Here is a 23,074-nt window from a genome sequence, read left to right as displayed (position 1 = left end):
TGTGTGGTTTAAATGAACAATGCGATTGAAATTCATGTGTTTTAGGCCCCCAGTGAGCAAGCCAAAGGCAGCTGTGGCAAGGAACACAAAACTCCTAAAGATGTTAGTTAATGGAGGGGGGGGGACTTGGGAGAATCCAGGCTCAGCTGGGGGAGCCAGTCAGATGTGTAATTCTTTCATTTTTCTCCCTTGAGTGTTTATTCTTAGGTGAGTTATGGATTGGGCCTTCCCATGACTTAATTTACAAGCTTTTACTGTGTTCACCTTCCCACGAATGATGGGCATCAATTTAAATTATACATGGCATGTTTGCTTTATTTGTCTTTTTGTCAACACAACAAATTTACTTGAGATTTCATTATAACTTTTTAGAGTAATTTTCCCTTTCAAAATAATTTGTGTAATTTACCATATGTTAAAACTGAGACATGTGTTGTCCATTCGATCAATTACATTTAAATAAAACAAATATGATTATCTTATTTTTAAATTTAATTTTTTAATTATTATTATTATTGGAATGTGCATTTTAAATGTCTAAAAATCATAACAGTAAATATTACTTAAATTCTGTATTGGCTGATATCGGTTTACAGGATTAAATTAAGATGGCTGGCAGAGACTCTTCTAGCTGCCACTAAAGAAATTCAAAAAGCTTAGAAGAGGAAGATTCTCATATAACCAAAAAATGAACCCAGTTTTAACATTGAACTTTGACCTAAATCTCTCCTTTTGATCTTACCCCAGCTTTGTCAAAAACTGCTATCATGTATTCACTCATACTGGTTGTAAATTATATTAAAAACAATAATAATATTTTAAAAACTTCATAGGAATACAACTCACAAATTAAACTTTATGACTATTACTCTCAATTCTCTAAAATAACTTTGGATTTAGTCCAGGATGTGTTGTTTTGTCTTCATAAGAGTAGTGTATTTCGATTAAAAGAAGAACTGAGAAATGGGAAAGAGAACAGAGATAAGCAGGCTAAAAACCTTGGCAATAGCATAATTACTCACTTAAATAATTATGAGAGATTACAGAGATAAAATTCTCTTAACATAGAAGCAGGCCAATTTCCTTCACTTATAACTTTGGTGAAACAAGTAAAATTGTCAAACCATAGTATTATCTTTGATCTTGATTAGTTTAGTTAAGTGTAGAAACAGTTAATAATTCTAGATACTAAAAAAACATTTACAAGAAAAAAATATTGAACATTTGAATGTTGTATTATGAAAGAGGTAAGACACTCCCACCATACTAAAACAGTCTGTAATGTCACATAATGATGTAGGGTAAGAGTGGGTAAAATGCCTCCCTTAAGAACAATGTTAATTTACTTATAAATTGTAACATATATAGATAAGCTTTTAGCATACACTTGGTGATGATTCATTGATCCAACATATTATCAAGGGGAATAAACAGAAACATTTGCTAATTTTGCTGTCATAGCAAAAAATTTCAAATTATGAAAAGGGTCCATCTTACACCACTACTGGGGCATCTTACCCCAAGGGTCTAACTTTACCTTGTCTCTTCAAAATAAAAACAATATATTTTACTCCAAACATCTAAATAGCCTACTTTACTGTGTCCACAGATCCCCCATTAACAAATAGACATAAAAACGTTTAATATCCAACATAGTAGAATGTCACTGATCACTATTTCCTATGACACAAATAAAAAAATAAAAATAAATAAATAATTGCAACACTTTTTGTATGTGGGGGGCATGTTGAACCTGAAATTCCACCCACACTCTCTGTCACATAGTGTACCATGTGTTTCCACATCACTACAGCTTGAAGAAGGAAATTCCTTTTTCTTTTTTTTCTTTTTTTCTTCTGCAGGAAATCACATGGAGGTGCCATCGCACTCACATGACAGTCTGAGCTATGGAAGGGGACATCAATGAAGGCAAGCAAAATACATTACAGTTACTTAAGCTAAATATTGGCGTTTTAGATGTACTTTTGGTGTACGTGTTTTGTTGTTGTTGTTTTTGCACTCGCAGTGGTCTGCGATTATTATTATTTTTAGGTTTGATTAAATTTCGCGGACACTTTTTAGAAATGACCCGTCTTTGATTAAGGTACGCGACTTTTGTCTCTTTAAAATGAAAACGCGTATGAGTTATGCAAATATATTTGCTTGTTCCATTTTATTTACTTTGTTCCTTTTTATTTGTTGTTCTTTTTTATTTGTTGTTTCACCTGCTGAGTGGCGTTACCGGACAATTTAAGTTGTCACGATTAACGACTCAAGGAAATGGGAAACGTTAGATGGAGTTTAATTATTTATAAGTGAACTTTGTATTTTTGTACAAGAATTGCGCTGCACAGCAGAATTGTTTTTTATTCCCACTGATTATGCAAGCATTGATATACATCCCTGACAATTATTGCCACTGTTTCTATAGAGACTGCTGAAGGGGATCTGCTTTAAACCAATCAAATCCTTCTGCTTGAAGAAAAGTTACATTTTGTCCCTGTGCGATTCTTACGAATTGGAATGCCACGAAATACATTGCGTAACCATAATCCATGTCCAACACACAGTGTTGTTCAGGGTTTCACTTACAAAATATATCTTGGTATTACGATTTTTTTTGGACATGTAGGGTACAACGGGGATCAAGGAACACCTTAAGGAAACGTGTGTGTGTGTGTGTGTGTGTGTGTGTGTGTGTGTTTTATTTATTTATTTTTTTCTGGTCACAAAGTGTATCAAGAAGAAAAAATATCTATCTATCTATCATTATATTATATTATATTATATTGTATTATTATTCAAAGGGTTACAAGGAGGGCTTTTATCCCACACTTGGTTTAAAAGGATTTAGGGTAAACAGCCACCAGAGGGGGTTATAGTGTAAATATAGGGACAATAGTATTTGGCAAAGTTTACTTTTGAGACAACAAGATGCTTATTTTGAGTAACAAATAAAGATAATGCTTATTAAAAAAAACAAAAACAAAACAGAAAATTGTTAACCATTTTTCAGTTAATTTCAAACACATTTGGCATTTCAGAACATCTCTAGTATTTTATAAATAAATTAATCTCCATTGTGATTGGGTCAATGAAAATTAGCCCACTTTGATTTTTAAAAAAAAGCTAATCTATTCACCCCACTTAAGAAAAACAATGTGTTTTATTCTTTTTATTTATTGGACAGTTTATTATTATTATTATTATTATTATTATTATTTAATCGCCTTGAACATAACCAAAAATGGCAAGTAGTATTTTGTCTCAAAATAAAGGCGATAGTTTCTGGGATTCTCATTATCTACACATAAATTTGCTACATTTGAAAAACTATTAAATGTTACATAAAATTACCTAAAAATCAAACTTTAGACATTGCACGCAATGACCTCATGGATCAGGAATAGTTTGCCTTGCATAGAGACAACAGGAAAGTGCAGTGGTATCTTATGTTGCTGTTTAGTGTTTTGCAAGAAACATTAGACGCATTGTAGCCTACCATGGTAATACTACAACCCCAATTCCCCCAAAATTTGGGACAGAATGAAAAATGCTAATGAAATCAAAAAGGAGTGATTTGTAAGTTATATTCACCCTTTGCTATTGTTGAAAGCACTACAACTACACATTATATGATGTTTTACCTTGTGAATTTAATTTCAAATCAGATGATTGCAACTCACTCCAAAAAAGTTGGGACAGTCGAGTGTTTACCACTGTGAAACATCACCATTTCTTATAATAACACTTATGAAGCATTTAGGCACTGAAGACAGAAGTTTGTTAAGTTTAAAAAGTGGTACTTCAGCTGCACCACACATTCTCAATTAGAGATGGTCAGGACTGCAGGAAGGCCAATCTAGCACCCGCACTCTCTGCTTATTCAGCCAGTATGTGGTTTGAAGTTGTCCTGCTGAAAATGCCAGGACGTCCCTGGAAAAGACGGGGCTGAATGGTAGTATATGCTGCTCCAGAATTTGTACATATCTGTCTGCATTAATGGTGCCCTCACAGATATGCGTGTTACCCATGCCATGGGCACTGACACACTTCTGGCCCATACAGACACTGGCTTTTGGACCTGACGCTAATATCAGTTTGGATGGTCCCTTTCCTCTTTGGCCCGGAGAACACGATGGCTGTGTTTTTCAAAAACTATTTGAAATGTGGACACAGTTCCACTGTTCTACTTTCCATCTAAGATGAGACCGAGCCCAGAGAAGTTGGCAAAGCTTCTGGACAGTGTTGATGTATGGCTTCTGCTTTGCATAGTAAAGTCTTAACTTGCATCTGTGGATGTAGTGGCGAATGATGTTGACTAACAAAGGTTTTCTAAAGTAATCCCAAGCCCATGTTCATGATATCCATTACAGATGAATGATGTTTTTTTAAGTCAGTGACATCTTAGGGATCAGAGATCACATGCATTCAGAAGTGGTTTTCGCCTTGCCCTTTACACACTGAGATTTGACCAGATTCCTTGAATCTTTTAACTATATTGTGCACTGTAGAGGGTGAAATGCCTAAAATCCTTCCAATTTGTCTTTGGGGAACATTGTTCTCAAAGTGCTGGATTATTTGCTGAAGCATCTGTTGGCAAATTGACAAGTCTTGAATGATCCTTGCTCTTGAAGGACTAGACTGTTTTTGGAGGCTCCTCATATACTATGACACAATTGCTTCACCTTTTTAACACATCCTGTTTCACATTGCCTTGCTATTTTAACTTGCCAAATTGTTATTAGTCTTAAATTGCCCCTGTCTCAACTTTTTTGGAGCATGTTGGAATCATCTGATTTGAAATTACCATACATTTTCAAAACACAATGAAATTCACAAGGTAAAACTTCATTTAATGTGTAGTTGTAGTGTTTTCAGTTTAGCAAAGGGTGAATTTAATTTACAAATCACTGCTTTTTGTTTTTATTACCATTATTCATACTGTCCCAACTCTTTTGGAATTGGGGTTGTACCATGGTACTCTTTAAGGTAGGCGTATCGTTCAGTATCATCATGGTACAGTGTACATGAAAGTACCTTGATATACTGTCACTGTACCACACACAGTGCTTTTGGGTTTCTGTGCAACAGTGTTACAGTTTAAGGGGCCGTTCCCGTCCTTGCGTTAAAAAAAGTTAGACGCAGTGTCAAGAATATAGAACCTGGCACTGCATCTAAAAAACGTGACGCTATAGCATGAGACTCTGAAAGACAGCAAGATGCTATGCAGTGGTAATTTTAATGGTTTACAATTGAAAAAGAGCACAGATGGACGCAAAAACGCATTCGTTGTGAACCGCCTCTTAGACACTAATTGTCTTTGAACACAAGTCATAAGGAAGTCTAGTCCTGCTAATTGAATCTGAAAATCTTTCGAGTTAAAATAAAAGTCTTCTGACAGAAAATTGCTTTCATAATGACATTACTTTGCAAAAACTTTAATTACATTTGCTCTGGTTATGGTAGTACCAGTCAAAATCCTTATCAGTCATATCAATTTGTGTGTTTGAGCAACACATATAACTCAAGCTCTGATGGTCTTTCAACTTTAGGATCAGTCCCATTGTACTACCGAGAAGTACATCAAGCCATCTGCAGCAGAAATGATGAACGAGTGCAGATCAATGTATTCCAGAGGCTTCTCAGCAGAACTGCTCTCTCCGTCACAGTTCAGAACCAGGTGGGCTTCAGGAACCTGATATTTCTGTGGTTTGGAAGATTACAGCTGACATTGCAGTGAAAGTTCATACCACATGCTTTATTTAGTGACTCACTTCAAATAAAGCTCCAGGATCAATTAAATTTTTTTGAATTTTTGTTGGTTTCTCTTGTGCAACCATGACATTTGCTGCACAGAATGGCAGATATCTCTTTCTTATTCTAGATAACTGAACATGTAAAAAGTGGCGATGGGTTCCTAAGCAAAGTATCGCTGTATAAAGGCTTGGCTCTCATTGCCCTTGCCCAGCAAGGAAAGCCGCCAAGTCCCAAACTGTTGGAGAATTTCATTCAAGGTAAGTGGATTTATTCCTCAGCTGACTTCAGTAAATGTGTAGCCTAATGAGATGTCATCTTTAAGTCCGCAACCCCAGTTACTCTCCATAAAAATTGTCCTCTGTATATCGTGTCATGTGGTACTATATTGCCTCTTACATGAAGTCCCAAACTGATTTGCATACAGGGCGCATTTCAGCGGCACAATTTGTTTGAGGAATGTGCACTAGAACAAAGCTTAATATGCATTATGGGAGTTTTAACACTCCTTTGAACATGTTCTAAAGGGGGGGAGAAAAAAATAATTCTGCACATCCGAAAGAGTCTTCAGTATGTTGAAGTTATATATTTACTGTGCCTGCCTGTATGATAAACAACAATCATCTCTGATGGAACCTCAATTTATATTCAGAAAGTTTATAACTTTTTTTTTTCAACAATCATTAGTTTTCAGATACAGATGCCATTGTAGAAATTAATTATTCACAGTCAGCTATGATTTAATCCATGAGTGACAGTCTCCAATACAGAATAAAAGCGAGTAGTATATTCAGCTGGTCATGTGATCCTAATATGGCAGCCCCCATTAGGGGGACCCTCTCCATGTACATTAAAAAGCTTTAATAAGGTTACTGATATGTTATCAGTGAGTGGTCATGATTTTATGCATATGTTTCAAAATAAAATGGAGTAAAATGTTTTTAATGAGTAAAAAATACTGAGTGCACCTTTAAAGGGTTAGTTCACAATTACTCACCCTCATTTGGTTCCAAACTTGTATGACTTCCTTTATTTCTTCTGTAGTATTAAATAGGAGAAATTTTGAAGAATGTTTTTGTAAAGGTTTATTTTTCTATATAATGAAAGTGAAGGGTGACTGTGGTTGTCTGTCCCTAACATTCTGCCTAACATCATTTGTGTTCCTCTGAAGAAAGTAAGTCATACAGGTTTGGAACAACAGGTTTGGAGTGAGTAAATGATGACAGAATTTTCAATTTTGGGTCAACTATTCCTTTAAGAGATTTTGAAATTTGGTTATTTTAGTGTTTCTTTATAACATATAGTTCATTTTAGAGTAACAAAGGTTAACGATTTTATTCAGTGCTATTTATTCTAGGCCTCTTGTGTTGATTCAGGTGTTACCAGTATGACAGTTAACTGTGCACTTTATTAGTGATGTTTTCTGTTTTCTCCTCCAAGCATGAACAAGATTCCCATCCATCACATGCCATTTGCAACTGCAACTGCATATCTCTCTGTGGAATTGGCAAGAAACATTTCTTTGCATTCCACCAAACACAAGGACAGACCCTGGTTTGACTCTGCTGAGACCGCTTTTAAATTTTTTTTGCAGAGTCGTTATTTTTTTGCCGTTTTTGAGATTTTCATTTCTACATTTGACACACAAACCACAGAAATCTTGACCAGCCTGATGCATGCAGGGCTTTCTTTTTTTTTTTCTTTTTTTTTTTTAAATAAACATTGTGTGCTCCAAATAGCATTACATTGTTCTTCACTCATTCCTCATCACATCAGTTGATGACCTTTCTGTAGTGCTGTTAACAGTTGTTATTTACAGTATGTGCTGCCACAAGACTGTCAAGCAACAGAGCCAGGAAGAAAATAATTGTCATTATTCTTTAATGTAATTAAGCACAGAAATGTGACCATTCACTGTGTAATGTGCTAAATTTAGTTAGTTACACAATTTGCTGTTACATCTCTCTTAATACATTCTCTGTTGTGTGTCTCATTTTTAAAGAGTTCCCGAAGCCTCAGCTGGGAGAACCGAAGGAGCTGCAGAGTCTGAAGTTGCAGTTGGTTCAAGAGAATCCTCTAATGTTGTCTTTGACTCTGGCAGAGCTGTTGAGTAAGGACACTATCAAGGTTGAACTCATCCCTGAGAAAAAGGGATTGTTTCTTAAACATGTGGAATATCAAGTCACCAGTGAGGTGAGAGACATATAGAATATCCACATGCATCCCAGAAAACATTGAATGACTGTGTGCTCATGTATCTGTGTACTCATGGTCTTAGTGAGGCCAGCAGGGAGTGCTCACACTGTGGTCTGTCTGGGTCCTAAAGCCCCAGTATAGTGACGGGGACACTATTACTCACCCTCATGCCATCCCAGATATGTTAGACTTTCTTTATTGTGCAGAACACAAACAATGATTTTTAGAAGAATGTCTCTGCTCTGTAGGTCCATACAAGTGAAAGGATGCCAAAATTTTGAAGCTCCAAAATCCACACAAGGGCAAAATAAAAGTACTCCAGATGAGTCTGGTGGTTAAATCCATGTCTTCTGTAAAAATATGATAGGTTTGGGTGAGAAACAGATCAGTATTTAAGTATTTGTTTTGCTATAAATTCTCCTACCTGCTCAGTCAATCTCCACTTTACTTTTACTTTCTCATTCTTCTTGTGTTTTTGGTGATTCACAGTCTTCATGCATATCGCAGGGAGGATAATCTATAATGATAAATTACTTAAATATTTATCTGTTTCTCACCCACACCTGTCATATCACTTCTGAAGACAATAATTTAAACACTGGAGTCATATGGATTACTTTTATGCTTCCTATATGTGGATTTTGGCACCCATTCACTTGCATTGTATGGACCTACAGAGCTGAAATATTCTTCTAAAAATCTTCATTTGTGTTCTGCAGAAGAAAGAATGTCATACACATCTGGGATGCCAGGAGGGTGAGTAAATGATGAGAGGATCTTTATTTTTGGGTGAACTATCCCTTTAACCCCTTTGTAAAAAAAAAAGGGATTTCATGTTGGGATAACATGGTCATCAGATTTTGTACAAACTTGTGGAATCCATGCCAGCTAAATTGTGTGCTGCCATTAAAGCAATAGTGGGACAAATGCTTAGAAATTCTGAAATTTATGTAAATTTTTTTTTTAATTATTACAACTTTTATTCAAATTGCTATAGGTTGATAATATATTTTTGGGGAAAATGTTTTATTGAATTAGAAAAATACAAAATAGACAACCACTAGTAAGTGGTCACTTGGAGATGTTTTTGAGATGAAGAAAAATACCAGGTGTAAACAACATCAAAAAGACATTCAGCGTGCATATAGCATAATCTTAAACATGTTCCTTAAAACCACAAATTCATCTTTTAGCATGCTGACTCATTAAAACAGTTACTGTTGATAGTTTCAAATGCATGACTAATTGTTCTTGTGCTATGTTAATTTTTCCAGCGTTTTAAAGTATCAGTCTATCGACGATACAGTGATTTTGACATCTTCCATGAGCTCCTACTCCAGAGATATGCTTACAGAGTTGTGCCTGCACTGCCTCCCAAAAGAGTGCTGAAAGGAGGTAGGACATTGTTTTATACACCGTAAAATCTCTGAGGCTTTGAATTAAAGGCTTGTAATCAAATCTTTAGATTATAGTGTTAGTTCCCACATAGACCGTGGTGCAACATTCAATGTTTTCTGGAAACGGACCAGACAAACAGTTGCAGTGCTGCCAAGGTTAAAAAGAAAAAACAAACTGATTTTCGCAGATCTCAGCAAGTTGTACTTCCGTAGTAGCTGAGTACCAAAATGTTCCCTGCTGTGTTTTATTAATGGAAGGAGTATATTATGTTGTTTCTGGGAAGTTTAATCTTTTCTCTGATCTTTGGCCCTGCTGCAGTCCTGACTTCCATGTCAGAACGAGAGTTCATTGAAGGACGGAGACGTGCTCTGGGCAGGTTCCTGAATCTTGTGGCAAGACACCCTTTCTTTTCCGAGGATGAGCTGGTGAAGACATTCCTCACTTTCAACGGCTCTGTATGGGTCTTCATTTCTGCTACCTTCTCAACACCAAACACTATTTGAATTTCTATATAAATAATATTCTCTCATCATTTACTCACCCTCATGATATCCCAGTGTACCGAGGCTCTTAAGATGGGCAAGGAGCTGAACAGTCAATGTAAAACTTTGATAACAATATGAACTCAAACATAACATAAAATGCAAATCAAACAAAGATGCATACACACAGCTTAGTGCGTCTCTCTCTCTCTCTCTCTTTCTGGCTTCTCCGGCTCATCCTTATCCCCCTCCCAGCTGATTAGGACGATTTATCGCCGGGCATGCGTCCTCACGGCCTGGCCACGCCCTCCTCCTCGTCACACTGCTTCACCACCCGATTCAGGCCGGGGAAACCTCCGGCTTGATGTACTCCCCTCCCTCCCTGGAGAGGAGGTGTTGCTCTTCCGGCTGTCCTTCTTCCCAAAATATAACTCCTTTTTCACTGTACATCTTGCCATTGCAGTCTCTGGGCACAGTCATGATTTCAAGCTTGATTACACTTCCTAGTGCTTGTCGCATGTGCAGAGGCTAGATGGCATTAGGAAGTGTAATCGAGCTTGAAATCATGATCGCATAGGTGATGGCTAATTTCAAGATTTACTGTGAAAAAGGAGCAACATTTTGGTCTGTTCTCACCCAAAACTGATTAGATCGCTTCAGAAGACATGGGGTCTGTTCCAAAACCTAGTGAGCTGTCTCCGGAAGCAGCATTTTAAAGGTGCACTCAGTAACTTTTTGCTCGTGTCTTCTTGGACTTACAGTGACACCTAGTGGTGTGGATGATGATGCAGCATCATTCAAAATCAATAGTTTTCAGTTACATATGCCACTGTAGAAATGTACTATTCACAGTCAGTCATGATTAATTTAATCCAAGAGTGAAAGTGTCCAATTACAAGACGGTTACTGAGATTTAGCGAGTAGTATTCAGCTGGTCATGTGATTCTAAAATGGCAGAAACCATGAGGGCACCCCTGCCCCATGTAGAATAAAACAGCTTTTATAAAGTTACTGAGTCTTCATCTCATGTGAGCAGTCATGATTTAATACATATGTTTCAGAATTACAATTAATTAATTTAGTAGTAAAACCTTTTAATGGGGAAAAAAATTGCACTTTAAGGCATTTTAGGCATGTTCCCGATGCAAAGACTGCTCCAAAAGGTAGGTATCTTAATTATGCTGCCTCTTAAGATAGCTCATTTTGCCCAACTTCTAAGGTATGATCATATGTATCCTTCCCTGGCTAGGCATTCCCAGAATGCACCGTGATGAGCTCATTGGAAGAATAAATCAAAGATGGTGGACAAAGTGAGATAAATTTCCATTGTAAATATACTTATAATCCATTCAATGCTGAAAAATATTGTTACAAAATAGTTTAATATCATAGAAAACTGACCATTTTACCCAAAACGTGTGTGCTATGTGTATTTATGCTCATTAGAGTTTTTGTGTCATTCCTCTCACGTCGCCTGTATTGAAATCAGTTGTGAGTCGAGTGTTCCGTGTGCTGCATATGAGGAGCACTATTTGAAAGATGCATGGAGCTGCCGTCTATGTAGAGCATTCCAAATCGCTCTTTTATGAGGCTCCATTTCAGTTAGGGTGCTTCCACAGAAGACAGCTGCCTATGTAGGCAGGAGACAGCGAGGCAGCTCACTAGGTTTTGGAACAGACCCATGGATTAAACCACTGGAGTCATATGCATGACTTTTATTCTGCCTTTATGTGCTTTTTGGAGCTTCAAAGTTTTGGTCACTATTCACTTGAATTGTTGGACCTACAGAGCTGAGATATTCTTCTAAAAATCTTTGTGTTCTGCAGAAGAAAGAAAGTCATACACATCTGAGATGGCTTGAGGGAGAGTAAATTCTCATTATATTATACAGTATAAATATTTTCATTTTTGGGTGAACTATTCTTTTAAATGTTTGTGAGATCATATGAAATTTGTTATACTGCAAGAAAGAATGCATTAAACAGTTCATTACAAATGTCATTTGTTGCTAGAGAAGATTTGATTACTTTATTCTCTGCTGTATGGTTTCCATTATTATGTTCCACAGGATGTCCAAACTAAGCTTCGAGATGCTTGCAAAAAATTGGGCGATGAGTTTATGACTTGCAAATATGCAACACAGGCCAAGGTTAGAATCAACTTTTCTTTTTATGTCATGGAAGTTTTATGTCCATCATCATACAGTATGTTATAATGTCACATTATGAAATGTATTACTGTATATAACTGGATTTGTTCACTCATAGTTTCCCCTAGTTTATTTTAATTCTATATTTCATTGTACTGTAGTAATGTAATACTGTGGTTGCTTGTCTTTGTTGTGATTTCCCCAGGATTACCTCCCTGCTGATATCCAGGTTCAATTTTCATCCAGCAGGGAGCTGATCAGAAATATTCATAGCAGTTTTCAGAAGTTACGGGACAGAGTTGAGAGAATGGCAGAGCGCTTGAAGGAGAACGGCACAGATCTGCAGATGTTTGGGAAGGAGCTCAGGTATTAGCCCATACTGAGTGCTGTGTCTAAAAACATTAATTTCTGCTTGGTGAATGTAATTATTTAAGGATCAACCACTGAAAATCCATATCCTTTCACATTTATGACAGTCATCATAGAATATCCTCTTCAGGGTCATTTCTATTGTGACTGTGAAGCCTAATGATCACTGTCATTGTTTGTTATGATGATGATTGGCTGACTGTAGACTATCCCTTAGAAATAAAAAGGTCACACATGTAACATCAGTTCTGTTAGAAAATTTGATAACACTTGAAAATAAGGTTCCATTTGTTAATATTAGTTAATGCATTAGGTATCATAAACAATGAACAACATATTTTTTACATCATCTATTAATCATTGTTAATGTTAGTTAATAAAAATACAATTGTTCATAGTGTTTAACTCATGTTAACTAATACAACCTTTGATTTTATAAATGTATTAGTATATGTTGAAATTAACAACAACCAAGATTAATAAATGCTTTAAAAGTATTGTTCATTGTTAGTTCATGTTAACTAAGGTTAACTAATGTTAACAAATGGAACCTTAGGGTAAAGTGTTACAGTTTTTTTATTGTAGTGGATTGAAAGAGCTTGATTGTCAGATGTTTATGATCAGCCATAGATTTCAGCCTCAGTCTCACCCCATTCCAGGTCTTTGGGGTCAGATGAGTCACCTGTGCCTGTCCTGACCTCCTGCAAAAGTCCCTGGAGTGCTCTCAGACAGTCTGTCAAAGGCCTCTCTGTTGAGTTCTCACTTCTGTCTGAAAAAGCTGCACAACAGGTACTGTGGCACCCACACATCCCATGGGAACTGCTACAGAGATATTTTAATTGTTAATTTAACACAGGGCAGAAGAGAGGAAGATGATGTGGTGGAAAAACTGAACTTGTTCTTGGACTTCCTGCAGTCATACCGGGTGAGTATACTGTGAAATTTAGCCACAGCTGTGAAAGTTTTTTTCTTTTCCTTTTGTGTCCATTTAGAAGGAGAAATAAAACAAATGGGCAAAATGCATACAGCAATAGTTACAAGGAATAGTTCACCCAAAAATAAAAATTGGGCTGCTGAGCTCCAAAACGTAACATGAAAGTAGCATAAAAGTGATGCAAAAGTCTTCTGAAGCCATAAAATAGCTTTGTGTGTTGAGCTCAAAAGCTTAAAATTTAAGATTTTATTTGTTGATAATTTTCCCTTCTGTCACAGCTCTCAAATTTCATTTGTGTTTTCGCACATTAAAAATGGCACATTGTAATTGGTAATGAGACGCAAGAATCGATGATGTTTGATGTCAAACCTGGTGCGCCATGATAGAATGTACAACATAGTCTCACAACTATTACAACTCGTAAGAATTTGTACGAGATGGTAAAATCATATGATATCGTATGACTTGGATCATAAGAAAGGAATTCGACTTTTATTCCCAATCAACAAACAGAATTTCAAATTGATACAATACAGACATCAAATTTGGCAAGTCTCCTATCCAACACTTTATTTTAAGATAGGAAAGGTCTGTGAAAAAATGTGGTTACTCATTCCATATTAACTTAAGCAATACAAATGACTGTAATACGCTTCACTCGTCTCATTGCAAACACAATGTTCTTCGTTCTTCTATGGTACACAAAAGTACTTTTCCTATTAAAATCATGGTTAGGTTTAGGGTTTGGGGTTACAATTTATGGTTAGGGTTATATTTGGTTTCTTTTTCTCTATTGTACGTTTTTTACAAGCCAACTCGTACAATTTCTTATGATTTTGCCATCTTGTACTGTTGTAATGACTTTTCATGAGACTGCAAACAAGAATTTGACATGTGGAGGGGAATATTTTCAGCAAATGAGCAAATGACGACTTAAATTTCAATTCCCTTTTCTACTCAAAAACCTATCATGTGGCTTCTAAATATTGCACACAAAGAGTTTAGATCACTTTAATGTTGCTTTTTGCAAGCAGTGTTGTGTAATTTTCTGTCAATTATTCCTTTAAATTGGATGTAATAGAAACAGGATTGGGAAATGTTGCCAAAGTCCCTTTCAGTGTAAATCTTTGGAATGCTCTTGGGCAGGCTGCGCAGCTATTTTCTATGAAAACAAGTGGCACACAAGTACAGCTCCCATCAAATTGAATGGAGAAAGACAGAAATCTCCAAAATGTTTAGTCAAGATTGACAACACAGGTATCATAAATTCCGCTACTTTACCTCAGATTAAGCTAAAAAAAAAAATTATTTCCCTGGCTTGTCTAGCTAATGCACATACACATTCTCAAGTTGATTGACAAGCGATGTCTGTATCTAAAAGATAATAAGTTATTTTACCTGAAGGCAGGGCTTCCTTTTCTACACCCTTTGGCCATTCCAATTTCTCCCATTCATTTTAATAGAAGTGGTGCGTCTCTGCTAAATAGTCTCTGATGTTGCGAGCCAGATCCGAACTTGGATCACCTGCTTGAGCACTTCATCTCAGTGCGCATAATCTCTAACCACTAAGCCACAGCTCTGAAACAGCAAGTTTTTGTTTTACAAGTTTGTTTGTGGTGTCATACAGGACTTGTGTGAGCGACATGAGAAGGGGGTCTTGCACGAGCACCAGCGAGCGTTACAGAAGTACAGTGTGATGAAGAGACAGATGCTGAGTGCCACAGCGCAGCCTAAAGAACAGCTTTCTGTTGAACATCTAGAGTCCCGCATTGTGCAGGTCAGCCCCCACACACTGCAAAGAGTCTGTAAGGTAGCATTACCAAATGGGAAATATGGAAACCTCTCGCTTGAGGGGGTTTAATTCATCCCACTCATTTAGTGGGGGAAATTGACCATAAGGGCTTGAAACCAAAGCCCTTGAGCAAGATTCATACCCTCAACATCCCTCTGGAAGTGCTAGAGGCATACTGACATGTGATCTAAAGTTTCTACCTGCATAAGGGATTGGAAAGGTAGCCGGTGTCCTTTCTGTTCTTGTCCTAGCACCAGGCATGCCGCAATAAAGCAACAAGTTATAAAAGCTAAATTTTCTATGTGCTGGCTAGGATTTTTCATCATAACCAGTGTCAGCTGTGACAAGCAACATTACTTTTTTTTTTGTTCCTTGATTTTTATCTGTGTGGCGTTGCACTATGTAGCCCCGTCCACAGTGAAATCTCATTGGTCCTAAATCCTGCTCCACATAAGAACACAGTGGCCCCAAAAGTATTTAGACACTTAAACCACACTGATAAAAGTGGTAACCTGCACTTGTTATCTCAAGGAGTTATTTACAATGCATCCAGAAAGTATTCACAGCGCTTCACTTTTTCCACATTTTGTTATGTTACAGCCTTATTCCAAAATGGATTAAATTCATTATTTTCCTCAATACCCCATAATGACAATGTGAAAGAAGTTTGTTTGAAATCTTTGCAAATTTATTAAAAATAAAAAAAGAAAAAAAAAATCATATGTACGTAAGTATTCACAGCCTTTGCCATGACACTCAAAATTGAGCTCAGGTGCATCCTGTTTCCACTGATCATCCTTGAGATGTTTCTACAACTTGATTGGAGTCCACCTGTGGTAAATTCAGTTGAGTGGACATGATTTGGAAAGGCACACACCTGTCTATATAAGGTCCCACAGTTAACAGTGCATGTCAGAGCACAAACCAAGCCATGAAGTCCAAGGAATTGTCTGTAGACCTCCGAGACAGGATTGTATCGAGGCACAGATCTGGGGAAGGGTACAGAAAAATTTCTGCAGCATTGAAGGTCCCAATGAGCACAGTGGCCTCCATCCATGGAAGAAGTTTGGAACCACCAGGACTCTTCCTAGAGCTGGCCGCCTGGCCAAACTGAGCGATCGGGAAAGAAGGGCCTTAGTCATGGAGGTGACCAAGAACCTGATAGTCACTCTGACAGAGCTCCAGCCTTTCTCAGTGGAGAGAGGAGAACCTTCCAGAAGAACAACCATCTCTGCAGGACTCCACCAATCAGGCCTGTATAGTAGAGTGGCCAGACGGAAGCCACTCCTCAGTAAAAGGCACATGACAGCCTGCCTGGCGTTTGCTAAAAGGCACCTGAAGGACTCTCAGACCATGAGAAACAAAGATTGAACTCTTTGGCCTGAATGGCAAGCGTCATGTCTGGAGGAAACCAGGCACCGCTCATCACCTGGCCAATACCATCCCTACAGTGAAGCATGGTGGTGGCAGCATCATGCTGTGGGGATGTTTTTCAGCGGCAGCGACTGGGAGACTAGTCAGGATCGAGGGAAAGATGAATGCAGCAATGTACAGAGACATCCTTGATGAAAACCTGCTCCAGAGCTCTCTGGACCTCAGACTGGGGCGAAGGTTCAGCTTCCAACAGGACAACAACCCTAAGCACACAGCCAAGATAACAAAGGAGTGGCTATATGACAACTCTGTGAATGTCCTTGAGTGGCCCAGCCAGAGCCCAGACTTGAACCCGATTGAACATCTCTGGAGAGATCTGAAAATGGCTGTGCACCGACGCTCCCCATCAAACCTGATGGAGCTTGAGAGGTCCTGCAAAGAAGAATGGGAGAAACTGCCCAAAAATAGGTGTGCCAAGCTTGTAGCATCATACTCAAAAAGACTTGAGGCTGTAATTGGTGCCAAAGGTGCTTCAACAAAGGCTGTGAATACTTATGTACATGTGATTTTTGTTTTGTTTTTTATTTTTAATAAATTTGCAAAGATTTCTAACAAACTTCTTTCATGTTGTCATTATGGGGTATTGTTTGTAGAACTGAGGAAAATAATGAATTTAATCCATTTTGGAATAAGGCTGTAACATAACAAAATGTGGAAAAATTGAAGCGCTCTGAATACTTTCCGGATGCACTGTATGAACTATACACAGGTGTCCTAGCTGAGTAACCACATGTGTAGTTCATCACATTATATGAACATGTTCCAGTAATGTTTGAGAATATGAGAATCTGTGCATCTCGATCAATTCCCTAGTTCAGTAGTCAGGGAGTTGGCCATTTTAAGGGCTGTCAATCGCAAAATTGTTCCAGTGCACTGAAACTTTCACTCTCTAAAAATGACCAGAATGCACCGTGAAAACCAGGGAGCACCATTGCTCACTATGTTCCCTTACCGGAAATATCGCCATGTCCTCTGAAGTCTCTTAAGCTGTTAGTGGATGAACGCAAGTGTAAATATATGTCAGCCTTATTTTCTCTTTAAAAGAGACTTATCTTTCATCAAGAATGTTCATGAAAGGGAATCAACCTTTTAAATAGAGTTGTTAGAAACATATTAAAAATACACTCCTTTGTGTAATTTTTCTTCATTTAAATCAATTATCTTTAATAATAACACTGTACGTTACAACAGAAATGCACAATAGTGTCATTTATACAGTGAAGTTGCTGATTAATGCCAGCTGTGTTTAAAAGCGCAACCTTTTAATTAAGTTGCAGGTAATTGAGTCACAAGTGTCCCAATGCTCAGTGGATCAACACCTTTGCCAGTGCCCAATTTATGTTCATATTCATGACATAGGGAGCTAGGGAGCTCATTGAGCTCCCAATATTTAATGTTTCAGAAAGTGTCCAAATACTTTCTTAAATTTGAACAGTACATTTCATTGTTAACCCAACAAACTTCTTTTTGGCTTAAGTGTCCAAATACTTTTTGGGGCCACAGTATATTAAACATTCAATATGTTCTGATTACAAAAAATCTAGAGTTGCCACAAACTTGCTGCAAATTTGCCACTCAATTTTCACATGCAAATGAGCTTTGTGGCAAACTCTTCAGTGTTGCCAAAGGTTTGCTGCAGGTTCACCACTATATACAGTATACCGGTATTCCAGTGAAGAGCAGCGAACATCTGCCAAACATTTGCGGTGGATAACAAACTCATTTGCATGTGAAAATTATGAGTGGCACATTTGTGGCAAGTTTGCAGCAACTCTAGATTTTTTGTAAGTGTGGCTTTGATTGTGATGCTTCACACTGCATTAGGATATGGTGTCAGGATGTAATGACTAAGTCTATAAACAAAGAACTTAGATGCTATATTTAGTCGCCTGCTCTAATGGACAATAATGTAATTACATCATCACGGCCGAGAATACTGGTAAGCCATTAAGTTATTCCTAGCCACCCTTTTCATTTTATTCACCTCAACTATATACAGGTGCATCTCAATAAATTAGAATGTCGTGGAAAAGTTCATTTTTTTCAGTAATTCAACTCAAATTGTGAAACTCGTGTATTAAATAAATTCAATGCACACAGACTGAAGTAGTTTAAGTCTTTGGTTCTTTTAATTGTGATGATTTTGGCTCACATTTAACAAAAACCCACCAATTCACTATCTCAAAAAATTGGAATATGGTGACATGCCAATCAGCTAATCAACTCAAAACACCTGCAAAGGTTTCCTGAGCCTTCAAAATGGTCTCTCAGTTTGGTTCACTAGGCTACACAATCATGGGGAAGACTGCTGATCTGACAGTTGTCCAGAAGACAATCATTGACACCCTTCACAAGGAGGGTAAGCCACAAACATTCATTGCCAAAGAAGCTGGCTGTTCACAGAGTGCTGTATCCAAGCATGTTAACAGAAAGTTGAGTGGAAGGAAAAAGTGTGGAAGAAAAAGATGCACAACCAACCAAGAGAACCGCAGCCTTATGAGGATTGTCCAGCAAAATCGATTCAAGAATTTGGGTGAACTTCACAAGGAATGGACTGAGGCTGGGGTCAAGGCATCAAGAGCCACCACACACAGACATGTCAAGGAATTTGGCTACAGTTGTCGTATTCCTCTTAAGCCACTCCTGAACCACAGACAACGTCAGAGGCGTCTTACCTGGGCTAAGGAGAAGAAGAACTGGACTGTTGCCCAGTGGTCCAAAGTCCTCTTTTCAGATGAGAGCAAGTTTTGTATTTCATTTGGAAACCAAGGTCCTAGAGTCTGGAGGAAGGGTGGAGAAGCTCATAGCCCAAGTTGCTTGAAGTCCAGTGTTAAGTTTCCACAGTCTGTGATGATTTGAGGTGCAATGTCATCTGCTGGTGTTGGTCCATTGTGTTTTTTGAAAACCAAAGTCACTGCACCCGTTTACCAAGAAATTTTGGAGCACTTCATGCTTCCTTCTGCTGACCAGCTTTTTAAAGATGCTGATTTCATTTTCCAGCAGGATTTGGCACCTGCCCACACTGCCAAAAGCACCAAAAGTTGGTTAAATGACCATGGTGTTGGTGTGCTTGACTGGCCAGCAAACTCACCAGACCTGAACCCCATAGAGAATCTATGGGGTATTGTCAAGAGGAAAATGAGAAACAAGAGACCAAAAAAAATGCAGATGAGCTGAAGGCCACTGTCAAAGAAACCTGGGCTTCCATACCACCTCAGCAGTGCCACAAACTGATCACCTCCATGCCACGCCGAATTGAGGCAGTAATTAAAGCAAAAGGAGCCCCTACCAAGTATTGAGTACATATACAGTAAATGAACATACTTTCCAGAAGACCAACAATTCACTAAAAATGTTTTTTTTTATTGGTCTTGTGATGTATTCTAATTTTTTGAGATAGTGAATTGGTGGGTTTTTGTTAAATGTGAGCCAAAATCATCACAATTAAAAGAACCAAAGACTTAAACTACTTCAGTCTGTGTGCACTGAATTTATTTAATACACGAGTTTCACAATTTGAGTTGAATTACTGAAATAAATGAACTTTTCCACGACATTCTAATTTATTGAGATGCACCTGTATATATATATATATATATATATATATATAAAAACTAGTGTTAAGTGACAAAGTGAGTAATTGTTTTTAAGGCCAAACATTGACAAAACCAGCTGCTTGTTTCATCATTGGCAAAGACACAGTCTTTTGTCTTTATGGTAAAAGCCAGCCAGCTGGAATAAATGAGAGGAAAAGAACTACTCTTGATTGATATCTTGAAGCATTGCCAAAACAGTAAAGACACATTAACGTTTGACCTTCTCAATAAGCGTGCTATGATCCACTCTGAGGTTTTAACTGCTGGGTGGCTCTTTGTGAGCAAGAGCATAGTTTTACAAGCTCTCTCTCTACACGCAGCAGTTGTTGCTCACAACAGAGATGATGATAGAGAACAGGGAGGAATAATGTGACCACACTGTAACCGCATTCTGATCTTTGTCTCACCGCAGCAAGAGAATGCCATTCAAGCTATGGAGCTGCGCAACTACTTTTCCCTGTTCTGCCTGCACCAGGAGAGCCAGCTAATTTTCACATACCTGCCCATCACGTCTCACATCCTGGGGGCATTTGTCGACTCCCAAGTGCAGGGACATAAAGAAGTAAGCTTATTTTGTATCTAGTTTCTGTGTTAATACTGAGGTGGGATTTAGGAGTTAGATCCTTTTAAGTGTGACAAAACCGTTTTACTGTGATCGTAAACAAACCTCCTAACCTTTGTTGATGTCTCTTTTCTCTAGATGGGTGAGGTGTGGCAAGACCTCCATTCCAAGCTTAAAATTCTTTTTAGGGATAGTAACGGACTTCAGTCTCCGCCTCTAAGCTCAAATTAGCCCCACCCTTCAGTGCCTTCAGAATTAAATGAAGATGAACTCTAGCCTGCTTTGAATAGCAGGACCTCTTAAGGAACTACAGACAAATCTTTAAAGCACTACAATTATGAAGTATGAGAAAACTACTTCTCGCTGAATATTTATGTGGCAGATCTGAAGATCATTTAAAGGAAACTGACAAATGTATTATTAACATGTACCTTGGAGTATCCTGGAAATACCACATAAATATGGTACAAATTCAGAACCATTGTATACACCGATCAGCCACAACATTAAAACCACCTGCCTAATATTGTGTAGGTCCCCATCATGCCGTAAAAACAGCGCCAGAATAGCATTCTGAGATTATATTCTTCTCACCACAATTGTACAGAGCGGTTGTCAGTTCGAACCAGTCTGGCCATTCTCTGTTGATCTCTCTCATCAACAAGGCATTTCCGTCAACAGAACTGCCGCTCACTGGATGTTTTTTGTTTTTGGCTCCATTCTGATTAAATTCTAGAGACTGTTGTGTGTGAAAATTCCAGGAGATCAGCAGTTACAGAAATACTCAAACCAGCGCGTCTGGCATCTGGTAAAATTTGCACTCAAAATAAAAGATTTTTACACATTTCATTTTATCACAATTTTTAAGTAATATTTACAGTACTACAGTGTAAAGTGAAAACACTTTCAAACTAGATTTCTTACAGTTCTGTAAAATGTGAAAAGTGTTATTGCTAAGCCTGTGCCTGGAGCTGGATAGACTGTAGCTGAAACTTTAATGAACTTGGCATTATTAGCAAAAAAGGAAACTGCCTCACTCGGCTGCACTTATACACAACAAAGTCTTGTTTCCATTCATTTGATTAATCAAAATAGTCTAATTCTCAGATTGCTAGGAAGCTATTATGTTAACTTTACATTTAAATATGTTTTCCTGGACAAGATCAAGATTTTTTTTTTTTTTTTCTAGATTTTCACAGATTAACACAGCTCATGGTTGAATAATGCATGTACAGTGACTATTTTTTGTTTACTTCTTAACAGGTAACTTTTAATTAAACATAATAGCAGGGCTTATTACTAATTGTTTGATTATGATTTTGTTATGTTGACTCTAATCAAAGCAGTAAAGATACTTTAATATTCCCATGATGGAAACTGCCGGGAATGGTTGTAATGTTTGATTACTTGCCATTACGTCATTCATTACAACATTCACGTTCAACTCTGCCACCTGCTGGCAATACATGCTAATGCAAGTTTGATGGATTTTAGATTTCCTTCATTTTTGGTTGCCTGTGTACTAGCAGTTGTATTTATTGTCATTTATATTTTGACAATACATTTTATTCATATTATAGATTCAGTTTTTTCAAATTATGAATATACTGATGCACAAAATGTATTTGTTAATCATGTAATTTGAAAAGTATAAATACAAAGTCCGAATATTTAATGAAGCTATTGAATTTTGATTTTAATTTTCCAAAATTATGTTGATATTCTACAAACTTTGTTTAGCTTTATAGTGGAAGCTTTAGAAACCGTTGAAAAAACATATGAGGTGGGGATCATTTAAAAATATTATTACAGAGAGGAACATTTTATATTTATCAGATGAAGGCAATGGATTTTCCAGGTTTAAATTAAGAAATTGAATTCAGTCCTTTTCTTTAAACAGTTGATGAATTTTTCCTATTATGGTTATTTGTATTGTGTGTATGTGTGTGTAATATATGTGTGTGTGTGTGTGTGTTTCTCTTTTTATTTCGACATTATGTACTGTGATATAAGTACATAGATATACTCCACCTAGTGGATTTCTGACACTATGTGTGTTATTGATTTCTTCTGAGCAGGTGTGTCCAATTTAGCAATAATGAAGAGAGATTCTTTTCTTAAGTCAATTTTATGTGTTGTAGGCTGCACCCTGAAGAGGCATTTTTGCTGATATGCGTAGGTTTGCAGCCCTCTTTTTTCCACTGTTTTTAACTATTGTTATAGCCATTGACAATAAAGGCTTTTACTATATTTTTGATCTGGAAGTTTGCCTTGATTTTCCTTTTTGGATTATTATTTCCTCATTCAAGAGCACTTAAATTTATTTTTTGAAAAACTTTGGAGAATACCTGATTTTATTTTTTGAATCTTTGTTTAGGGTTTTTTTATTTTTAAATTGTTTTTTA

General features: G+C 37.3%; 1 protein-coding gene across 1 annotated transcript; it reads left to right on the top strand.

Annotated features, from left to right (window-relative positions):
• The first annotated feature begins 1,791 nt into the window (after window positions 1-1,791).
• snx8a (sorting nexin 8a) lies at window positions 1,792-22,919 on the top strand. Its single transcript, XM_051714051.1, has 13 exons — window positions 1,792-1,929; window positions 5,556-5,683; window positions 5,888-6,017; window positions 7,760-7,950; window positions 9,228-9,348; window positions 9,670-9,806; window positions 11,902-11,982; window positions 12,188-12,348; window positions 13,011-13,140; window positions 13,208-13,276; window positions 14,913-15,062; window positions 20,520-20,669; window positions 20,808-22,919. The coding sequence occupies exons 1-13, from the start codon at window positions 1,908-1,910 to the stop codon at window positions 20,898-20,900; spliced, it is 1,563 nt and encodes a 520-aa protein (XP_051570011.1). The 5' UTR covers window positions 1,792-1,907; the 3' UTR covers window positions 20,901-22,919.
• The last annotated feature ends 155 nt before the right edge of the window (window positions 22,920-23,074 follow it).

Source organism: Myxocyprinus asiaticus, chromosome 13 (genome assembly GCF_019703515.2).
Source record: "Myxocyprinus asiaticus isolate MX2 ecotype Aquarium Trade chromosome 13, UBuf_Myxa_2, whole genome shotgun sequence".
NCBI lineage: Eukaryota > Metazoa > Chordata > Actinopteri > Cypriniformes > Catostomidae > Myxocyprinus > Myxocyprinus asiaticus.
Note: the sequence above shows the minus strand (reverse complement) of the source record. Positions and strands in the feature narration are given on the sequence as shown.